The sequence below is a fragment of the Mesoplodon bidens genome (genome assembly GCF_964165515.1).
Source record: "Mesoplodon bidens genome assembly, contig: HAP1_SCAFFOLD_150, whole genome shotgun sequence".
NCBI lineage: Eukaryota > Metazoa > Chordata > Mammalia > Artiodactyla > Ziphiidae > Mesoplodon > Mesoplodon bidens.
Window position 1 is genome coordinate 418,537 of NW_027672498.1, and position 18,566 is coordinate 437,102.

The window sequence follows — 18,566 nt, forward strand, 5'->3', positions numbered from 1 at the left end:
AAATTGTGACAACTATAACATGGAAATGTTTCATAATCTAATAAGTAGGAAAAATTCAAATTATATACATTATAATTAAAAAGGAGTACAATAATCTATGTGTGTGTGTATGTATATATATATAGATCTAGAGAGATATATATCTCTCTATATATATTTTTAACAGAATGCCAAAAATAAAATCAACTGTTTTAGGGGTAGTAACCCAAATATTTAACAATTAACTTAATAACAATTCTTAAATTATTTTATAATTTAAGAGAGAAAGTTCTACCATACTGAGCAAACTTAGGGGTCCCAGGATGCAAACTCGATATAGTCTCAGGAAGAGGTCCACACCTCTCTTTTATTGCTCACTTTGGCCTTAACTGAGAACGCTCATGTACTTCTTATCACAATGACCTATGACAGCCCAGACCCCAGCTTTCCAAGGACCAAGAAACCAGCTCAGCTAGCCTTCTGATCATCCCCATGAACCTGTGGGGGATGAATCGTGCAAACTACCCTAACTCAAGAAACAAAGAACCCCTACAACAATGTTTTACTTTGGCAATCAATAAGTAGCCAAGCCTAAGTTTAATTATAAACCCTAAAAGTATATAGCATTGTCTCATTAAAGTCTCTGGGACTAGCATTAAAAATACATCCAAAAATAATTTTAGCACTGATGCCCCACAAGGACAATATTAAAACAGTCTTCTAATTGTTTTTCTGTAGTATTACCATTTTCTTAGTTTAATACTGAATGGCCAAGATACTATAATGGACCAAGAAGATTAATTACTGTGAAAGAATAAATACTCAAGACTAAAGTGTCATTCTTAGGGCATTTCAGCAATAAACAAATAATTTGAAGGACTAATACAACCATTAGGAAAAAAGTTTAACCTTCTGTTTCCATTGATATGTTCCTGGTATCCAGATCCTCAGAAATGCAGATATATAGTCATTCATGACAATGCACACATAGTAGATAACAGGAAAAACAGACAATTTAACACTTAACCTGTTCATCAGAGCACTGGGCGATCAACACTCAAGAATGTTGACACAAAAACTGAAGGACCTCTGAAGATCCAATCATATGCAGATAGGTTGAACCCCTGTGCAGTTACTCATTCAAAACAGAAGTGGAAGATTAACCTACCCTCCCTTCTCTTCAAACAAACTGACAAAGCATCAGGCAGTCTGTTTGGAGTAGGTTCACCATCATCCAGTCGGCCCCAGAAGTAGCCAATTCAGTCAGGTCACCGCTGCTGCACCAGGGCCCTACTTCCTCCACCTTGTCCCACCTCATCTTGCTGACCAGACACCCTCCTCTAGGTTAAGTCCCTTTTGTCTTTTCCTCAGGCATTACCAAGTCCTTGCTTTGTAAAGAAGGCTCTCCCAGACCTTACTCACCTGCAGTTCACTGCACTGGGTATCACCCAAAGAGCCCATCAGAGCTCTTTATAATTTCTGAAAGAGAGAGAAGGAACCTTTTAATACATACTAGAAAACACCACTGCTGATGTATCAGTTCTGAAGCATTTGTATCCAGTGGTCACAGCATATGGTCCTTTGGTCCACAGTACTTCAGTAAAATGTAGCATAACCAGCCAGGACCAAGAGTCCTGAGATAAGGGTCCAGAGATAAAAGTTTGGTTTAATGTTACTACTAATCAGCTGTATGACCTTGGGAAAGTCACTTGACTTCTCCAGGCCTCAATTTCCTCATCTGGAAAATAAGACAGACTAGATAGAAGCAGCAGAGCATACTGCAGTGGAAAGAGAACACCCTTTCCAAGGCACAATGCCAGCACCACTACTTACTGGTCTTGAGACATTATGTTCGTTAATTCACATTTAACCTAAATTTCCTCTGCAAAGCAGAAATAACAGCTATCTTGGAGTTGTTCTGAAAACTAAAGGAAACATAATGAGTTATAAAAAGCCTAGAGTAAGTATACTGTGCATCTCATCATAAAATTCCACAAATGATAATTACCAACATTACTCCCAGCCCTAAGGTTATGTGAATTCAATTTCCAAATAGTTATTTCCTTACAAGATCAACAAATCAAAACTTTACCAACCTGACAATGCAATTAACTGTTTGAGTGTTTCACTAACAATTCAATTACAGTTATCTTAAACTAATGGAAGTTTAAGATTATCAATATTAATTAACATCACAGGAAATAAGGGTGGAATACCTGCCTAACATCTAAACGGGTTCCGTGGCCATGCCTTCCATGACTTCTCCCTCTGCTTTCACTACTGCCCGCGCACCGAGTCAAGAGAGGTCTTCCAAACACCAAGTAACACCAACTGCTTTCTACGGTCAGATTAGGGGGACATGGCTAACGATGGAGGAAGGAGAGCAGAGGCTTTTTATCTTTTTTCCTATATACACTTAGCACTGCTTGGATTTGTTTACCATAGCATGCATCAGTTTTACATAAAAATAAATAAGTTTTTAAACTATATTAGTTACACATATTGCCTACTGAAAGGAAGCTCGCCTCACAGGAATATTTTCACCACCAGGAGAATATCGACAGAAGAAAGCAAAAAGGCAAATTCAGATGTTCTGAGAACACCTAAAATATGGCACAGAAATAACAAAAATCACAAACATTCACACGTCACAATGGTTTACTCAAAAAAATGTGCCTGCATTCTTTGAAGAACCTAATGATGAATCAGGGTTTCTGGGGGTCAAAACAAGTTGAACACACAAATTCTGGCTTTACCAGACAACCTCCTGCCCTTGGAGAAACTGACCCCGTACAATTTACACCGGTAAACAAGTTGGTATGACTCTCTAGTAGTATGCTGAAAAACGTTCAATTTGCTTTAGACAATTGGTAGCTTTTAAAATAAAGATAGATGCGTATGTAAATATATATGCACACACACACATATAGACAGATAAATTAAAAATCTTCATGTTATGTCTACTATTTATTCTTGAAAGAGGAATATTAACCTTATTGAATTCAGGAAGGCTCAGAAGCATAATCCCAGCCACCGGTGAAGTGACGGACCACTACGTTTTACGCGGCTCCGAGCCAGGGCTACCGACGTCACCCTGACTCCAGCCAGCAATCTGAATGGACTACAAGCTGCTGCGGCCACACCCTCCACACATATCATACTTCTCTCCTAGAAAACAACTCAAACTATTATTTAGAAATCAAATTATATTGGCACGTATACTTATCTAAGTTGATGGAAATAAACAGCCATAACACTTCGTTTATAATTTTTAAGTAGCTCCTCCCCATCTCTTGTTTATCGACAAGTTGATAAACTTGGCCCCAAATCTACTATGCATTTAAAACTGCTAAGCATTTAAAACAACAGGCAAAGGACCTTACTTCTTGTGCTGGGCCTGTATTTAGAATCTTAAATAGAGTCTGACAGATAATTATAGACTAATTTGCATTTAATATCAATACCATGCCTACTTCTTAAACAGAGGACAAAAGTGCATGTGTAAGATCTGGTCTACTTAGTTGTACGTCCCTCTGCAATATTCTTAGCCTTTCATGAATATGCTCTATAGTTTTAAACTACACAAGGTCCTTTGCAAGTAGAAATGATTTCCCCTGTTATTTTGGCATCACTCCCTGCTCCAGTAAAACACTGGACTGTCCATAAATGTATGCAGACTTTAAAACAATGTCGATTGGATACTTATGGTATTAGAAATGAAACTTCTTGCTAACAACTGCAAAAATCAAGCACACCAGCTGATAGAGAGGCACTTACTGACTCTCCAAAACTCCCGCCTTACCTAAAAATAGTGTCCCAGCTTCCCAGCCAAAAGGACAGACTAAAAAAGCTATGTGTTGAAAGACACAGACCCTCGCTTCACCACCAACTTCAGTAGTATGGCATTTCCCATTTTAGAATGCTTCGTGTGACAACCTGTTCGGTGGCCAACCACCAACTTCACTTTGAAGTGAATACTAACACTTCACATGGTAATATGTATTAAAAGTAATATGTATTAAAAAAGGTCCAGAGGCCCGCAGACCGGTCCCCCCCTCCCCCGTACTGGTTGCCTTTAAAACCGCCCCCCCGCCATGTTTAAAAACGTGGCTTTGGGTCTTTCCCGTCGCTCCTGCCCCGGCCTCCCTTCCCCCCACCCTTCGCCTCCACGCCGGTTCCCTCTAACCCGCCGCCCTCCTGTCCTGGCAGACACCCCGCGTCTGCACTTAATCAGCCCGAGGTTTCCCTGCTGCTGGCAGCAAAGAGCCGCTCATTGGTTTATTTATGCGTCTGTTATTGCTCTAGATCTTCGGTGCCCGGAGGCGGGCTTCTGCTTCCCGCCCCCGGGCAGACGGGGGTCGCCCTCGGGGCCCCCGAGCCCGGCAGCCCTGCAGGCCAAGCGGCGCTCTGACTGCAGCATCCGCGTATGGAAAGATACCTCTGTCCTGCCAAACCGTTCCGGGGCGGACACTGTGTCCCCGAGCCTACCGGCATCGCAGCGCGTAAGGGAGGGGGAGGGGGAGTAGTAAGCGAAAAGAAACTTTTACCTCTGTTGACTCTCCCTTCCGCTGTCTCCTCCCCTCGGCCGGTAATGCGATCTGCGACCCTCTAGATGGGGACCCCACCCCTCCCCTAGAAATGTGGTTTGGGGCTCTGCCGAATCCACCCTTTTACAGTCCCGGCTGCTTGCGAACTGGGACTTCCCGAGGCAGGTAACTCGGGGGCGCAGATGGCGAGCTCTGGCCGGGGAGCAGAGGCGCGCCAGGGCTCGAGGGAGGGGCCGGGACCGGAAGGAGGGTGCGCCCGCCGCAGTCCACCTGCCGGGTCCCAGCCGGGCGGCGAGCGCCGGCGGCCGGGCGGCGAGCGCCGGCGGCCGGGCGGCGAGCGCCGGCGGCCGGGCGGCGAGCGCCGGCGGCCGGGCGAGCGGAGGACTGGGGGCAGCACTCCGGCCCAAGGCTGGTTGGGGGACGCTCAGGTCGCCTGGCTGCGACGGGGCGCGCTGGAAGTAGGGGCGCCGAGATGCCAGCCGGAGAACCAGGCGAGCGTCCCCGCAGCCCACGCCCGCCGCCTGGGCCTCTGCTCCTGCCCGAGGGCTCGCTGCAGGGGAGCTGAGCGCTCTCGCGATACTCGCCGCCCGTTTTCGGTTGCGCGGGCGAGTAGAGCTTCGGCCCGCGCCATCGCGCGGTGGTCCCCTTGCCCCGGGGCCCGTTGGTCAGTCCGCCGCACTCTCACCTCCCATTGCCACTGGTCTCTGCTTTGCAGACTTTGGGGGCCTACTCTGGTTGCTTTTTTGTTTTCCCCAAGCACATTTTGACCAAGAGGTGTCCAAGGGAAAATTCCTCCAGGACACCAAGACTTGCGAAATTGTATTCGGTATAAAATGCTGTTGAAAGGCTCTGAAATTAGAAGACTGCACAGGCATTAAAGCCCTCCTTCGGTGCACGGGGAGGGCCTGGGGCCTTCAGGTCCACCCAAAGGTTTTACGCTCCACCAGCCCCTAGGAGAAGCCTCTCTCGAGGAACCTGGACGGTTGCTGACAGAAGCCCTGCCCCCGGGGAGCTAAAAACTCCACCAGGCAATTGTCCCGGCCAAGTGAGAAGAGTGGGGTGTAGACTCCTTAAGGGATTGGCCCGGGGTCAGCGGTGAGGGAGGGAGCGAGGTGGTGAGTCACTGCCGGCCGGCTGAGAACGCGGCGTGTCGGGAGGGCCCTCGCCTTTGTCACCGCTTCTCTGAGCTCCGAGTGAGTTGGGAAACTGGAGCCCGGAGCCAAGTTCTTGGACAATCCAGGCCCCGCCGCCACGCGGGGCCGTGGGCTGGGGGTGGGGAGGCAGCGCTGCTCGCGACCCTCTGCCGCTGCCTGCTGGAAAATGAGCCGCCCCGCCCGTCTGGAGAAGGCTCCAAAGTCTCCCCTTTACGCGGTAGCCAGTTACTGTTTCCAGTCCCCCTTCTGCACCTAGTCAGCCTCTCCTATGCACTGACTTACTGGTTGCTTTGTGTTTACCCGGCACCTTAATATGTGTGGTCTGAGTTTCCTGTAATTCAGCATTCAGTAAGCTGAGGGCAAGGACTGTACCTCGCTCATGTTTCTTTAGGTGGTGCTTTTCTTGGCCTTGCATAGGCCTGGACCCAGAGAAGAGCTTGATATATGTATGACTGCCTGACCCACCCGTTCGTTCAAGACAACTTGCATCCTGGCCCATCCTAGTGCAAGATGCCACCTGTGGCCTCAGCTCGAAAACCCTCCTAACTCCTTTCGCTGCCTCCACTCTGCCCCCTACTGTCTGCTCTCCATCTGACCAACCCAGTGAGGTCTGTGAAATGTTGTCACGTGAGTCCTCTGCTTAAACCCACGGGAGGTGTCCTCGTCACACTTAGAATAAAACCAAATTCCTAACCATAGCCTACAAGGTCCCATGTGAGGGGGCGCCTCACCATGATCAGCACACTGGCCTTCAACATTCCCCTGCAGCACTGCAAGCCTCCCTCCAGCCAGATCCTTGACCCCCAGATCTGATGGCCATCATCCTTTTAGCGCTCAGGTCTCAGCTCGGATGTCCCCTCGTGGAAGAGAATTTTCATGATCCCCTTCACCAAAGCAGGGCATTTTCTATTCTTTTACCCTGGATTAGGAATGTTCTTGTTTGTCTATTTGTTGATTGTTTATTATCTGCCCCAGCCCCCTTATGGAGTATAAGCTCCAGAAGGGCACAGGCCTTGTCTAGCTTGTTCACTCAGGCACATATATAGGCATTCAGCAAAGATTTGTTGAATGAATGACCAAACCTTTATGAGAGCGAGGGGTGGTGGTGAAAGAGTGCAGAAGCATGGAATGAGCAGCTGACGGCCCTGCCCATCATCAGACCACTGGGATTGTACACAGCTAGAGGCAGGCAGGTAGGAGTGGAGTTGGGGGGAAACAGACCCCTTGGTCACCATTAATGGTGCTCCATTCTGATTCTGATCTGATGAACCACAGCCCCAAATAATTCCCCACTCACGCCCGCTTCCTTCCCTCACTTTTTTTCTCCCCATCCCTAGCAATGGCCACATCTTTTTCTGTCCAGACCTAAGGCTCAGTCCTTGGGTCTCTCTTTTTCAACTACACTGCCTGCCCTTCTCTTTCGGTCTCAAGGCTTTGAGTAGCGTCTTTACCCTGAGAAAGGACGCTAAACCTGTAGCTCAAGCCCAGGGCTTTCTCCTGAGCTTCAGACCCTAGTCCAGCAGCTTCTTAGCATCTCCACATGAAACTCTCATGGACGTCGCAAGCTCAACATGTCTAGAGGTGAGTTCTTGAGTTCCCCCCACAAACGTGCTCCACCATGGTCTTCCCTAGCTCCATCTCTTAATTGCTCAGGCCACAGTCACTCCTGTCTTTCTCTCAAACTCCATCTTCAATCCATCTACAAATCCTGTTTTGCCTTCAAATTGTATCTAGCAATCTACATCTCTCATCATCTCCATTGTTGCCACTCTGGTCCCATGCACTTTTATCTCCTTCCCTTTGCCCCCATTCAGTGTATTCCCAACGTAGCCACCACACTGGTCTCGATAAAGTGCAGATCAAATCCTAGCTCTCCTCTGCTCACACCCATCTGATTCTTCTCTTCTCATTCAGAGGATAAATCTAGAGTCCCACACGATTTGCCTCTGATTTGTTTGAGCTCATCTCCTGCCTCTCTCCGCTGGCTCTGTTTCAGCCATAATGGGCTCCTTTTTGAGTGTTTCCTCTTCCAGTCACACCGTCTCCCCTATATTCACATGGCTCACGCCTCTGCTTCCTTCAAGCTTTGCTCAGCCCAGTGAGTCCGTCTCTCACCAGTCTATTTAAATTTTCAATACTCCCCCCCCTCCCAGACACTCTATTTCTTTCCTGCATTTTTCCCATAGCATTTATCACCTCCGAAAGTAATAAATAATTTGTTATTCAGTTTCTTGTCTGTATCTTTCCATGTGAAGAATCAGTTTGCTGATTACCAAAGACTTGTGTTTGTTACTGGGAACTACATTTCCCAGCCATGCCCTTGCCTTTGGGGCCATGTGACTAGTTCTTGCCAATAGACGTGAAGCAGAAGTGTGACTCTGAATGAGCAGGGCAGATCTGCATGACCAAAAATACATGCAAGGACTCTCAGCTGAGCAGACAACAGACCTTTATTATGTTAACCTGCTGAGAAGTTGTGATCTGTTTGTTACAGCATTTAGCACCTCAATCACTGTACCTTGGGTACACTGGCCCACTAGAACAGAAGTTCAGTGAGGACAAGGGCTTGTGTAGGTTTTGTTCATTTGTTTCTCCTCAGTGCCCAGAACAGAGCTTGGCATATAGTGGGTACCTAATAAATATTTGTTGAGTGAATGAATTAGTTTCCTTTTTCCACGACCAGTCATGAAAATAAGTGAATGGTTGGCAAGGAAAGGACAATGTGAAAGGAATTTTTTGTTTGTTTGCTTGTTAAACAGGTAGTAACTCTAGATTTCTACAGAAGCGCTGGCTACAGGTCTTGGTCAAACTAAATGGAGCTTCATTTAATTCTGTTCTCCCCGCTTCATCTTTCTCTTTTCTTTTTCCCGCTTTTCTGCCTTCTCCATCTCTATCCCTCTAGGTCCTCCTTCTCTCTCCCTTTCTTCTTCCACTCCTTTTTCTCCCATGGATTTTCTTCTCTTTTTATTCCCACTTAATCTAAAAAAAAATTCACTGCCTGTTAATGTGAGCTACTGCGAGTACTCAGCCAGGATATCTACTCCAGGTTACTTAAAATATAGACGTGGGAAATAATAACGTGGGTTAAAAAATAAAGAAATATTAAATCCATGGACTCCTACTCTCCTTCTACCTTTAAGGCCCACTTCATTTCTTCTTGAAATACAGAAAAGAAGTGATGGTGGTCCAGATAATTCAGACTAACCCCCCCCCACTAAGGACTACTAAAACAAAATAGACAATGTATTCCTCAAAACATCTGCTTGGAAACATCTGGTAGGTTAATAAGAGTGAAAACTATCAGGGGTAGACAGAACAGGGAGGTGATTCTAAGATTTGGGGTCCTTGTGCCCTAAGGTCCTTTGCTTTTGACAGCAACTTAAGTCCAGAGTAAGTATCACCTCGCACACATTTAGACAACTGTTATCAAAACCAAAACAAAAAACAGAAAATAACAAGCGTTGGCAAAGATGTAGTGAAATTAAAATACTTGTCCATTGTGGGTAGGAATGTAAAATGGTGCGACCACTATGGAAAACATTATGGCAGTTTCTCAAAAAATTAAACAATGACCATATAACCCAGCACTTCCACTTCTGGGTATATAACCAAAAGAATTGAAAGCAAGGACTCAAACAGATATTAAACACTCATGTTCATAGCAGCATTATTCACAATCACAAAAAGGTGGGAGGAACCCAAGCGTCCATCAACAGATGAATAGGTTTTTTTTATTGTGGTATATACACACCATGGAATATTACTCAGCCTTCAAAAGGGAGGAAATGCTACACATGCTACAACATGGATGAACCTTGACAACATTGTGCTATGTGGAATAAACCAGCAGCAAGAAACAAATAACTGATTGTATTTGTATGAGGGCATCTAGAGTAGACAAATTCTTCGAGAGTAGGAAGGGTGATTGCCAAGCAGGGGGTAGGAAGGAAGGATGGGGAATTGTTAACTGGATACACATATAGCGTCTTCAGTGTGGTAAGATGAAAAGACCTCTGGAGATTAATTGCAGAACAATGTAAATGTACTTTACTGTACACTTTAAAATGACTAAAATGGTAAACTTCATGTTAACAGAGTTTTTACCACAATTTTAAAAAATTTTAATGGTTAAGACAGTAAATTGTGCATTGTACCACAATTTTTGAAAGAAGAACAAAAATTTAACAAGACAAACTATGCAAAAACTACCAAAAGAAGGTAGGCATTATGGCAAAAAAGCATGACTGGAAGTAAAGAGGGATGATTCATAATGATGGAATGCTTCATTCACCAAGAAGACATAACAGTTCTGAATTTGTGTGTGCCTAATACACATAGCCTCAAAATATAGAAAGCAAAACCATGGACAGAATTGCAAGAAGGTAGAGACAAATCTACAAATATAGTGAAAGATGCATATATCAGTAACTCTTAAAATGAGCAGATGGAGAGCTAGTAAGAAAGAGATCTGAACAACTGGATAAGCAGACCTTACCTAATAGATATATAGAGAATACTGCACCCACAACTGCAGATCACAAATTCTTCTCCAGTCTACATGGAATGTTTATGAAAATGCTGGGCCATATAACAAGTCTCAACAAATTCAACTGCTCTAAATCATACAGAGTACATTCTCAGACAGTGATGCAATTAAGATAGAAAACAAGAAAAAAACTAAGAAAATATCTACATATTTGAAAATTATTTCTTTCTTTCTTTCTTTTTTTTTTTTGTTTGCGGTATGCGGGCCTCTCACTGTTGGGGCCTCTCCCGTGGCGGAACACAGGCTCCGGACGCGCAGGCTCAGCGGCCATGACTCATTGGCCCAGCCGCTCTGCAGCATGTGGGATCTTCCCGAACCGGGGCACGAACCCGTGCCCCCTGCATCGGCAGGCGGACGTTCACCCACTGCGCCATCAGGGAAGCCCAAGAGGTGGTTATTATGTAGTCATTAAGAACAATGAGTTTGGGAATTCCCTGGCGGTCCAGTGGTTAGAACTGTGGCGCTTTCACTGCTGAGGCCCGGGTTCAGCCCCTGTTTGGGGAACTAAGATCCCGCAAGCTGCTCGCAGTGGGCCAAAAAAAAAACAACGAGTCAATGAGATCAATCCGTAAGTACAGACATGGAAAGATGAGTACAGTACATTAGGAAAAAAAACAACATGCAGATCAATATGAGTAATATCCCAATTAGGTTAAATATCAAAATAAAGCAAAACAGAAAACCTGAATGTGTTTATATATGTATAGGAAAATTTGGAAGGCTGCAAACTGATTGTTAATAATGCAGTTACCATTCATAGTGTTGGATTATCACTTTTTTTTTTCTCATGGTACGCGGGCCTCTCACTGTTGTGGCCTCTCCCGTTGCGGAGCACAGGCTCCAGACGCGCAGGCTCAGCGGCCATGGCTCACGGGCCCAGACGCTCCGTGGCATGTGGGATCTTCCCAGACCTGGGCACGAACCCGTGTCCCTTACATTGGCAGGCAGACTCTCAACCACTGCGCCACCAGGGAAGCCCAGATTATCACTTTTTAAATTACGTACTTCTTTGTATTTTTTTTTGTCAAAGACGTGTATTACTTATATAATATTTAAATTTTGTTTATTTATTTAATTTATTTTTTGCTGTGTTGTGTCTTCACTGCTGGGCGCGGGCTTTCTCTAGTTGCAGCAAGCGGGAGCTACTCTTCGTTGCGGTGCGTGAACTTCTCATTGAGGTGGCTTCTCTTGGTGCGGAGCACGGACTCTAGGCACATAGGCTTCAGTCGTTGTGGCACGTGGGCTCAGTAGTTGTGGCGCACGGGCTTAGTTGCTCCGTGGCAAGCGGGATCTTCCTGGTCAAGAGCTCGAACACGTGTCCCCTGCATTGGCAGGTGGATTCTTAACCATTGCGCCACCAGGGAAGTCCGTACAATTTTTTTAAATAGGTAAAAAACGTGAATAACAAAAGCAGCACTGTAGCATTAGAATTGACTTGAACAGTTAGAGGTGCTTAAATACAATTTTGTTACTTTCCTTTTATTTTTGTGACCTTAAGCTTAAAGTATGTTATTGAAATGCCATGTAGATGAAGATTTTTCAAATATATGAAAACGTAATAGGATTTCCATAACCAGTTTTTCCATATTTTAATTTTTCTTTTTATTTCTTTTTAATTTTTTTTCCCATATTTTAATTTTGTATGAAGTTATTTTTAAGTACAATTCCATTTTCTACAATAATCAAGGATATAACTCCATTGTTCCAAAAGTAAATAGGTGAAGATTAGTATTTTCCACTTATAGGCAGGATATCTAATTTATTTTACTGTGACCTCAAGTTTTAAAAAAATACCAAAAGACGCGAAGATTGATTAGAGATCTGGCAATAACAACTCCCAATTAGGGCTTCCCTGGTGGCGCAGTGGTTGAGAGTCTGCCTGCCGATGCAGGGGACGCGGGTTCATGCCCCGGTCCAGGAAGATCCCACATGCCGCAGATCGGTAGGCCCGTGAGCCATGGCCGCTGAGCCTGCGCGTCCAGAGCCTGTGCTCCACAACGGGAGAGGCCACAACAGTGAGAGGCCCTCGTACCGGAAAAAAAACAAAAAACCATCTGGGGAATTTCCCGGTACTCCAGTGGTTAGGACTCCATGCTCCCACTGCTGCAGGCCTGGGTTCAATCCCTGGTCAGGGAACTAAGATCCCACAAGCCACACAGTGCAGCCAAAAAATTAAAAATTAAAAAAAAAAGTTAAAAAAATATCCATCTTGCTGAAATATTTTCAGAATTCAAATTATGACAACTATTGTGATTTGATTTCCATTTTAGAAAGTTAGCTCTTTAAATCAACTCACAGTGTAGAGTGAATCAGAAAGGGAGGAGATTAAGGAGACCAGTTAAGAGGTCGTAGTTTTAGTTAAGAATGAAAACTACCTGAACTAGGATAGCAGCATTAAAAAATAAGGATGGTGCAGATTCAAAAGTTGTGGGCAGCGTGAGTTGAGGGAAGGGGAGAAGTTAGGGCAGAGGACACAGAGAAGCAGCCCCTGGGGGCAGCTACCACTTAAATGGGATCCTCTGCACGGGTTTTGTCTGCAGGTTGGTTTGTGCCCAGGCCCCAGTGTAACCAGACCGGTTGGTCACAAGTACCCCAGTATCTACTGCCTTGGAGCCTGTATTCATCTGCCCAGGCTGCCGTAACAAAATACCACAGGCTGGGTGGCTTAAACAACACATACTCACTTCTCACAGTTCTGGAGGCTGAGAACTCCAAGATCAAGGTGCCGGCAGACTGGGTTGCTGGTGAAGGCCCTCTTCCTGGCTTGCAATGACTGCCTTCTTACTGTGTCCTCACATGACAGAAAGAGACTGGGAGTTCCCTGGTGGCCTAGTGGTTAGGATTCCCGGATTTCACTTCCGTGGCCCGGGTTCAGTCCCTGGTTGGGGAACTGAGATCCTGCAAGCCTCACGGTGTGGCCAAAAAGAAAAAAAAGAGAGAGAGACTGATATCTCTCTCTGTTCTTATAAAGCCACTAATTCCATATGGAGGGGCCCACCCTTATGACCTTATCTAACCCTAATTACCTCTCAAAAGCCCATTCTCCAAATATAGTCACATTGGAAGTTGAGCTTCAAGGTATGAATGGGGGAGGGGGACATGAGTCCATAGCACAATGTAAAGTCCATGGAAGGAATGGGCCTCTTTACCGAGTGTGTGTGTGTGTGTGTGTGTGTATTAGATTGGATTTTTTGCCTTTTGTCTGCTATCTTCTTTCCTTCTTCCTTCCTTTATAACTGTAGTACAACTGTTTTAGTTTTGGGCATTCAGTTTGGCAATATTTAGTAAATTTTCAGCTGTGGCCCAGCTATTTCACTTCTCTGAGTGTCCATGTAAAGGAAAAACATACTCCTGTGTGTTTCCTCTTCTCTCAGTATTCTACTACAATGCTGATTCACATTTTTAAAATTAATTAATTAATTAATTAATTTTTATTTATTTTATTTTTGGCTGCGTTGGGTCTTCGTTAGCTATGCGCCGGCTTTCTTTAGTTGTGGTGAGCAGGGGTTACTCTTCATTGTGGTGCACAGACTTCTCCTTGCAGTGGCTTATCTTGTTGTGGAGCATGGCTCTAGGTGCGCAGGCCTCAGTAATTGAGGCATGCGAGCACAGTAGTTGTGGTGCACTGGCTTAGTTGCTTCATGGCATGTGGGATCTTCCCAGAACCGGACTCAAACCTGTGTCCCCTACATTGGCAGGCAGTTTTTTTTTTTTTTTTTAGAAGCAATTAGTGTATTTATTCTGGAAAAAAAAGCACTTTGATTAGAAAGCATTTGTCCTATCAAAGCCAACGCCTCTATTCATTTAGGAACTGGAGCTTATCCTCTTTTAATTAAACCCCAGCAATTCTTCATTTTCCATTCTGTATTGTCCTAGTTTGGGTTGTTATAGGAAAAATACCATAGACTGGGTGGCTTAAACAACAGAAATTTGTTTCTCACAGTCTGAAAGCTGGAAGTCCAAGATCAAGGTGATGGCAGCCTCATTTCTTGGTGAGAGCACTTCTCCCGGTTTGCAGATAGATGCCTTCTTGCTGTATCTCACATGGTGAAGAGACATTATTTCTCTCGACTCTCTTATTATAAGGGCATTAATCCGATTCATGAGGGCTGGCAGGCAGTTTTTTATTTATTTTATTTTTATTTATTTATTTATTTATTTATTTATTTTTTGCGGTACGCAGCCCTCTCACTGTTATGGCCTCTCCCGTCGCGGAGCACAGGCTCTGGACGTGCAGGCTCAGCGGCCATGGCTCACGGGCCCAGCCACTCTGCGGTATGTGGGATCTTCCCGGACCGGGGCAGGAACCCGTGTCCCCTGCATAGGCAGGTGGACTCCCAACCACTGCGCCACCAGGGAAGCCATGGCAGGCGGTTTTTAACCACTGTGCCACCAGGGAAGATCCTGATTCACTTTTTTCCCCCAATGCACATATTATTTATTAATTTATTTATTTATTTATTTTTGGCTGCATTGGATCTTTGTTGCTGCATGCGGCTCTCTCTAGTTGTGGTGAGCAGGGGCTACTCTTCATTGCAGTGCGCAGGCTTCTCACTGCAGTCGCTTCTCTTCTTGCAGAGCACGGGCTCCAGGAATGCGGGCTTCAGTAGTTGTGGCACACAGGCTCTGTAGTTGCGGCTTACGGGCTCTAGAGCACAGGCTCAGTAGTTGTGGCATGCTGGCTTAGTTGCTCCACGGCATGTGGGATCTTCCCAGACCAGGTTTCAAACTCAGGTCCCCTGCATTGGCAGGCAGATTCTTAACCACTGGGCCACCAGGGAAGTCCCTCCTGATTCACTTTTGACACTAGCTGTGTGTGGGTTTTCCACACATCAGGCAGGAATTGTTAAATAAATTATAGTGTATCTATACTATGAACAGGTATTCAGCCAAAACTAAAGTAGAGCTGTATCCAATGAGGTGCAAATATATCTAGGACCACATCGTTTACCATAAAAAAAAAGCAAGTTCCTATATATAATGTAGAGTCTGGATTCATTTCTTTATTTTATTTGTTTAATATTTCTTTATTTATTTGGTTGCACTGGGTCTTAGTTTCTGCCAGCAGGCTCCTTAGTTGTGGCTCACTGGCTCCTTCGTTGTGGCATGTGAACTTTTCGTTGTGGCTGTAGAAAGAGAATCAGTAGGCTTTTGCATCTGCCCTGGGGTGCACCGAGGTTGCGAGCCCAGGTGACTGATGGGGATGCCGGGCGTGGGCTGAGGGACAGGCGGTGTTTGTATTAGATCCATCAAGCTGGAACTAACCCTCCATCCAAGAGGAGAAGCCCAGCAGGTACCGGGGCCTCCGCTGGTTCTGTGTTCTCTCCCTTCAGAAGAAGAGCTATTTGTCCGCGTACCACAAAAAAAAAAAAGGAGAGCTATTAGTAATCCTGGGGAAACCTGGGGTGTTCCCGTGTCACAGCTACTGGGTGACAAGTGTCACCTGAGCTGCGGTCTTTGTGTGGCTCCAGCAGCTGCTGGGCCTCGGGCAGGATGTGCTGGCACCTCCCCCCGGGAGACAGCCAGTCCGGGTCCGGGGTGCACAGGAGTGATGAGAGGAGAGACCAGCCCTCCCTCTGCATGTCGCCTCCTGCCGCCCTTCCCAGATCCCCTTTCCTCCTCCTCGCACGGGTGCCCTGCCCTGTCTCCTCCCCTCTAACATGTTTGACTGGCGCTTACTTCTTTCCCACCCAGGAATGTGGCATCACCCCAGAAAGTGAGAACCTGACCTTGTCACCGAAAGGAGCTATTGACCAGTCGTCCTGCACGGGGACGCCTCTCTCCTCCACAATTTCCTCCCCAGAAGGTACATGATGGTGGGTGGGAACAACTGCAGGTCCTTCCCCGTCAGCCGAGTCCATAGTGCTTCTAATATTTCCTCCCGGATGGACTAGGGAGCAGCACATTAATACCTAAGCGGCAGACAAAATAAGCCCCAGCTTGAGAGGAAGTGAGACTCGCTCCCTTGCAATGAGAGGGCGGTCTAGCGGCTGAGCTGGGGGAGAAGCAGGTATCTCACTCCCAGTCCTGCTGTCATAAGTGTTTCTTTAACATTATGACAGGGAAAAGCAAATCCCTCATCCCTGAGGTTGAGTTTGGATTTCTAAAACATAAAGGAGCCAAACCTTGGAAAACCTTCCATCTAAACCCTATTTGGTGAGGGCAAGGCTAGGCCGCTGGTGTCCTCACTGCCCGGATGCAGCGAGAGAGCTCTGCTCCCAGTGCACTCACAGCAGCCGGTCCTGACGTCCGTGTCCTTCCTCCAATTCCTGTCTCAAAAGACGCTGCCAGCAGCAGTCTGGCCCAGTCGGTCATGTCCATGGTGTCCTCCCAGATCACCACCGACACCGCCTAATCCATGTCCGGCTCCTACATCGCCCCTGGCACAGAAGAGGACGGGGAGGCTCTCCCCTGCCCCCGGGCTGCCAGCAGGACCCCCTCAGAAGAAGGAGACGTAAGAGAGGAGCATAGGATCACCCTCGCCGCTCTGCTCTGCTCTGTACTCCAGTCCCAAGGAGCTCAGTCCAGGGCCTGCCAGGGAGATCGGCAAAGCACCCCAGTGCTCGGGAGGGGAGCCCTGGAACACAGGGCACCGTGTCGTTGAATCACAGACTCCCTCAGATGTGATCTTCCATGTGGCACCACTTCTGTCCTGAGGACTTGGTTTGGTTTGCTGCCAGGCGAGCTGGGTAGGAGAGCCGGTGGCATCTGCACCTTGACTTTTGTTGCTCCTTTGCAGGTGACGCCAGCGGCGTCTCCAGAAGGCAACTTTGCGGGCCTCGCCGCCACCGCCGAAGAGCAGGATGCAGAGGTAAGAGCAAGGTGGACGCTGGTGCCCCTCCCCGGTCAGAGGGACTGCCGGCACTGGCAGAGGAGGCAAATAGGATGGGGGCTGTTCTGGAAGAAGCCTTCGACGGTTGTGCACTTGGATCTGTTAGAGGTAGGCTGCAGGCACAGGCACTGTCCAGTTAGCAGAGGGCGCTGGTTGCAGCGTAATAGGCGTGGGGTGAGTTCCAGAGGGAAGTCTTCCAGGCCAGACCCTTGAGAGGGTGTTTGTCCTCCAATTCACTTAGTATTTACCTGGCACAGGCATCTCACATCTTCCTGGCACTGGGGGACACAAAGACCGAGTGACATGGCTTTTGCCTGCCCACGCCCCCAATCCACCCATCCCACCCATCCCGGAGCTCCGTCTGATGGAGGAATCAGAGTTATAACTCAGCGTGAGAAGTGCTCTGATGGAGGTGTGGCCGAAGTATATGGAATGCCCAGCTCCCAGTGGGGACTCTACAACTTTCTCTTGAGCCAGATGTTCTCAAAGGAGTATCTGGATGGGACTGGGGATCCTAAAGGGTTTCTGAAAGTTTTATGATCTCACGGTGTGCTTTTTCATTTGACAACTTTTATTTCCACCTGAGAGAAACAGTGTGAGCTAAACTATTACCAAGGCTATTCCTGACAGTCCCACGGTCCCTCTGTAAGGTGCCTCAGACCTGGTCCCTCTGGAACGTGCCTCAGACCTGGTCCCTATGGGCCGATCCTGCCTCGCCAAGCAAAATCTGCCTCTGCTGGGCCTCCCAGCCATCTCACAGGGACAGGAAATGTATGGATACCATGAGGGTGATTAGTTCTGTCTTCTGACAATCAGTAGACTCATTTCACTGCTTTATGGACTCACAGTGCCTTCATTCTGTCCTAGGGAAATGATGTTCTAGAAGAAGAGGCCGGATCACCCACACAAGAAGATGGAAAAAGACCTGGTCTTTTGCTCCCTTTTATTATATTTCTTTCCCGGGTATTCTCTGAAGGGTAGAGAAAGGGGCACTGGTGTGACTTGGTGGCACTGCTCAAGGGTGTGGCTTTGGGGAAAGGTCGTCTTCTGGATGGAATATCAAAGCAAGCAGGGTATCTAAGGACCTCAGCAGCCTTCCTGGCTCTTTCTGGGCCTCTGAGCCAAGGCTGCAGAAGATACATGGAGTTCTCCATCTACGTTGAGTAGATCCTGAAGCTTCTTGGGCAACTGCCATCACCTTCCTTCCTGCTTCAGCTTCTCAGCTGAGTCTCACAGAACTGCTCTAGCAGCCCCAAAGTTCATCTGCAGCAGGAGAACAGCTTCCTCCCCTTGGGGGAACCGACTGTTAGGCAGTAGGTTTTCCTGCTTTAGTGAAGAAAACGGCTGATGTTACAGTAGCAGAAGGATCACAGCCCTGGCGGCACAGCAAAGGTGAGGTGAAGAGACGTTAGCAGCTCAGCGTGCACTAGTGTTTGTAGGCTATTGGAACGAGTCTCTTTACCATCGTTCAGGCCTCAAGTAGATATTTTATTTTAATTGCAAGAGTT

At 46.8% G+C, this 18,566-nt stretch overlaps 1 protein-coding gene across 1 annotated transcript in view; it reads right to left on the reverse strand.

Moving 5' to 3' along the window:
- LOC308610105 (RAD52 motif-containing protein 1-like) overlaps positions 1 to 4,473 on the reverse strand; it is a gene marked incomplete at both ends in the record, with an annotated part of 29,253 nt that extends 24,780 nt beyond the window's left edge. Inside the window, one exon of the mRNA XM_081259358.1 lies at positions 4,468 to 4,473. Within this exon, the coding sequence (XP_081115484.1) occupies positions 4,468 to 4,473 (6 nt within the window). The remainder of the gene's footprint in view (positions 1 to 4,467) is intronic.
- Positions 4,474 to 18,566: the final 14,093 nt, after the last annotated feature.